The 3,849-nt window shown below is 44.5% G+C and overlaps 2 protein-coding genes across 2 annotated transcripts in view; one reads left to right on the top strand and one right to left on the bottom strand.

Moving 5' to 3' along the window:
• LOC104388124 (protein BTG1-like) overlaps positions 1-2,645 on the bottom strand; it is a 4,261-nt gene extending 1,616 nt beyond the window's left edge. The window contains exons 1-2 of the mRNA XM_009996946.1: positions 2,638-2,645; positions 1,808-1,849 (exon numbers count right to left, since the gene is read on the bottom strand). Of these exons, the coding sequence (XP_009995248.1) occupies positions 1,808-1,849; positions 2,638-2,645 (50 nt within the window). The remainder of the gene's footprint in view (positions 1-1,807; positions 1,850-2,637) is intronic.
• A 115-nt stretch (positions 2,646-2,760) lies between these two features.
• The window catches only part of ATRIP (ATR interacting protein), a 13,952-nt gene continuing 12,863 nt past the window's right edge, over positions 2,761-3,849 (top strand). The window contains exon 1 of the mRNA XM_009996947.1: positions 2,761-2,829. Within this exon, the coding sequence (XP_009995249.1) occupies positions 2,761-2,829 (69 nt within the window). The remainder of the gene's footprint in view (positions 2,830-3,849) is intronic.

Raw genomic sequence — 3,849 nt, forward strand, 5'->3', positions numbered from 1 at the left:
CTCGGGGGACCCGCGCGGCCGCCTCCAGCACCGCAGCCTTCACACATGAAGCTAAAAACGGCGGCCGATCTGCTGGCACCTCCCGGGACGTGCCCGTCGCCCGGTCACTTGAGGCGCGTTTGATTTGAGACACAAAACCCACCTCCCCAGCTTCGGAGGCTGCACTCAAAGCCACCCGGGTGCGCACGGACTGTCCCCTACATCTGAGCAGCCACAACCAACCACTTGCTCGTTAAGGCAATAAAAAACAAAACGTCCGCCTGCACGATGCGGTATTTGCTCCAGACCGTTCTCCCTACACAACAACATTTCACCACAAGCTCTGGGTTTATCCTGCATGTCCTGCCAGGTACTTACCTTAAGCACTTCCCCACTTCCTCCCGCCCCTTCCCTTTGTGAAATGCAGACTTGCCCCCCCACATCACCGCTGTCTGACTCCAAAGCCACTGACACCCTGACAGCACCATCCCGAATGCAGGAAGGCTCCTTTACAGGTTCATTACGAGTGGATAATGAAACAACATGAGCACTGAAGTTATTAAAGTCTTATTATTATTCAGAACAAACACAGCATCACTGTTCACAGCACTAAGAACTGCACAAATCCAGGCATAAGTTATTAAAATTCATGCTTAATTATGCGAAAGAGCTTACCCCTCTAGGCTGCATGTGCCCATATCAATACACAAATTCCCAATTATAGACAGTCTGATTTTACTTTAAGTCAGAAGTTCTGCTACAGCCAGGACAGATACTAAGTGATTAGTTTTAACTTGCTCATCAGAAACTCCAGTAAAGATCAGAGAAGAAAAGCTTTCTAAGCAAGCAAATGAAAGCTAGTTAAAAATACTACAAGAGTTAAAAGTTAGTGTTACAACTCTACTAGCACAGATTATTGCTCCCTAGATTGAGGTCTGGCACCTGGACCCATAGCCTTAAGTAAACCATTCAACTGAAATCTGAGGGTAAGAAGGTCTGGCTATAAGACAAAAAAATGCCACAGTTGTTACATAACATTAAAGTCCCATTTTTATTTCCTGTGTTCCCCTCGGTGAGTTCCACAGTCACAGCTCAAGATAAGCAAACCACAGAGAAATCAAGAGATGTGCAATGGCAGGACTTTCACCTTTAGCCACAAAATGGTGCCACAGGCAGTAGTATTTAAAACAAACTGGGGAGGGTTCAGCAAGAAACTAGTTATTTGCCAATTACTAAACTAACCATTACACAGACAGGTTATTGAGAGAGTACAGGTGGTTCCAATAAGACATTACTGGAGATGGTAATGAAACAATCTGGAAGCACTGAACCAGCACAATTCAGCAGTAGCCATTGTAATATGTTACTTTCATCAGAAACAAATCTTACTCTCTCATACACAGAGAAAAAACCCAGAAGCTTCTAGGTTGGGTTTTTTGTGGGTTTTTTTCATTTGCTGGAAGTTGAGAAGCCTCACCACACAGACCAGTTAGCACTGGTGCTGAGAAATGTTAGGTTTAGTAGCCTTGCTTAGCACTAGAAGCTGAGGTAGCTGAAGCCTCTGGCCACAAGAGCTCACCAAGGGTAACCTTTTGATAAAACTAATGCTGCAAATACACCACCAGCTGAAACCAGCAGATGGAGCAGAATGAAGAAGGACCGAGGAAACAATTCCAAGAGAATGAGGTAACTTCAGAAGGCCAGCCCAGTGACCAAGAAAACCAGAAAGAAATCGAGGCCACCAACCAGAATTAAGTCTTTGAACTCAGGGACTGGGCAGTACGTGCCAGGAGATCTGTCTGCAGGGGTATAAGTGGGGTGTGCAATCTGCAGTAGGGATCTCTCTTCCAAGGCCCCCAGCCCAGCTGCTCTGCATGTTGGCTAAATAAACTACTTATTTAGTCCTCTTTTCTCAAGCAGGAACTGAGGGCCGAGCCCTGTTGAGGTGGGGTCTGCATAATTCCTAATATGGACCAGGTGGCAGCTGTGTAAGTCCTGCAACAGCTACCATACATACCACATTCTTTCACAAAGAATTTTTTTGCTCATCAACTCAGACTTACATTTTTTGTTCTGTTGATCAGCAAGTCATGTCTCTGTAGCAGGAACACCTGGAATAGAGGAAAACAGAGTCAGTACCTTGGTTTCTCCTGTTAAAGTGCATGCAAATATGATTCTTTAATTCCATTTTTCCTCAGCTTTTCTCAGAAAGTAAAACTGAAGCTTTATCCCTTATGGAGTACATTGCTATTTAAAAGTAAATGTAGTAATAATAATTAAAAGTAATAATATTAATAATACTACAAGTATATCCATTTACCTGCCCTTAAAAAATAAAAAAGCAGTATTAACACCAAGTACAGAGTTCCTTTAAGATTACTTAATTTAAGTTCTCAATATCTCAATGCATGTCTCTACAAACACAGCTAAGTGAAACAAAGCACTAGAAGCTGCAAGAGAAAGTTTTAAACAAAGGAAGCAATTTTGTGTTTACCCCATCTAGTAGAAGCACCTCTCTGAACATAATCAAACAAAACCATTCTTAAAACCAGTAACCATCTTTCCTTTACCAGTAGGCCACAAAGACAAGCATCACGTCACCATCACCATCCCCACTGCAAGGAAAACAATAATATTTTCAAACACAAAGAACAGTACCTTTCCATGACTTAGGCATCAGATCTCTGTGTAACTTGCCCAGTTTGATAGACCAATTAATTAAACACAACTTCTTAGAGATAGAAAAAAAAGCCAGCAGCTCAGAACTGAAGTCATACCAGCATGGGCTCCCCCCGAGGCTGCCCCTTTGTGCAGCCAGGCCGACCAGATGCAGCTGTGCTGCTTGCTCAGGTGCAGAGGGGTCACCTGCTTGGGCAGAGCAGCTGAGACCACTGACCCTTTGGGCCTTCTTCTGCCCCTCCTGGCCTTGCAGCAGGTGTGCTGCTTTTGGCTGAGCCACCAGTTATGCCAGAGCACTGCACAGATAAAGCAAATGCTACTGGTAACATAGAGGGAAACAGAGAAATGAAGACAGGAAATCAGAATTCTCTGACTGAACTGGAAGTACATCATACTACCAGCAGTGTTTTTTCACTTACAGACCACAAAGGGATTCATAAACTGATTTGTAGCACTAAACATTGTTGCTGAGCCTGTTTTTAACATGGTTCACACTTGACCTCACACCTGCCTGCGTCATACAGAGCTTGCACTGCAAAGTGATTTTCCATTCACCTTACACAGCTTCTAAACTAGGTGAAGATATAATTAAAAAGGCAAGTTAATGACAGTAAATGATCAGGTTTTTAATACTGAATTTTTGCAAATATTGCACTTCCCTGACACTATTCTCCCTTAGGAGTCTGGCTTCACCAGAAAGAACCTCACCATGAGAATAACCTATTTAAGAACCCATTTTCTTTCCCACAGCAGCCAAACATGTAACCAGTAAACAACGTGGCTGCCAAAGAGTTACCTAAGTGAAAAATCACTGATTGCTCCCTTGGCAGCAAAACGGGGGGCAAACATCACCAGGTGGAGTGTTGTGGTGGCCTGTCCTATAGGCTCAAGCACTAGATGAGGAATTTAAAAAAAAGAAAATGACATATTTTGAGGCTGTAACAGCCTTTGAGTCTGCAACAGAAAAATCAAAAACAGAAAAAGTGCTTTCTGGTCTCCACCAGCACCGTGAGTTGTTGGCCGAGTTAAAACAAGGCCCTTTCCTTACACTCTTGTGTCTCCAAGCAAAACCTCGTGCTCCCCCGCCGCTACCACAGGCTGTCCTCGCGGAGGGAGGCTCGGGAAGTCACACACCCGGGCCGGGGGGACACGGGCCGGGATCCGCGTCCGTCTGCGCATCCGCGCGGCACC

This window comes from Chaetura pelagica, unplaced genomic scaffold (assembly GCF_000747805.2).
Source record: "Chaetura pelagica isolate M959 unplaced genomic scaffold, ChaPel_1.0 scaffold24, whole genome shotgun sequence".
NCBI classification, from domain to species: domain Eukaryota; kingdom Metazoa; phylum Chordata; class Aves; order Apodiformes; family Apodidae; genus Chaetura; species Chaetura pelagica.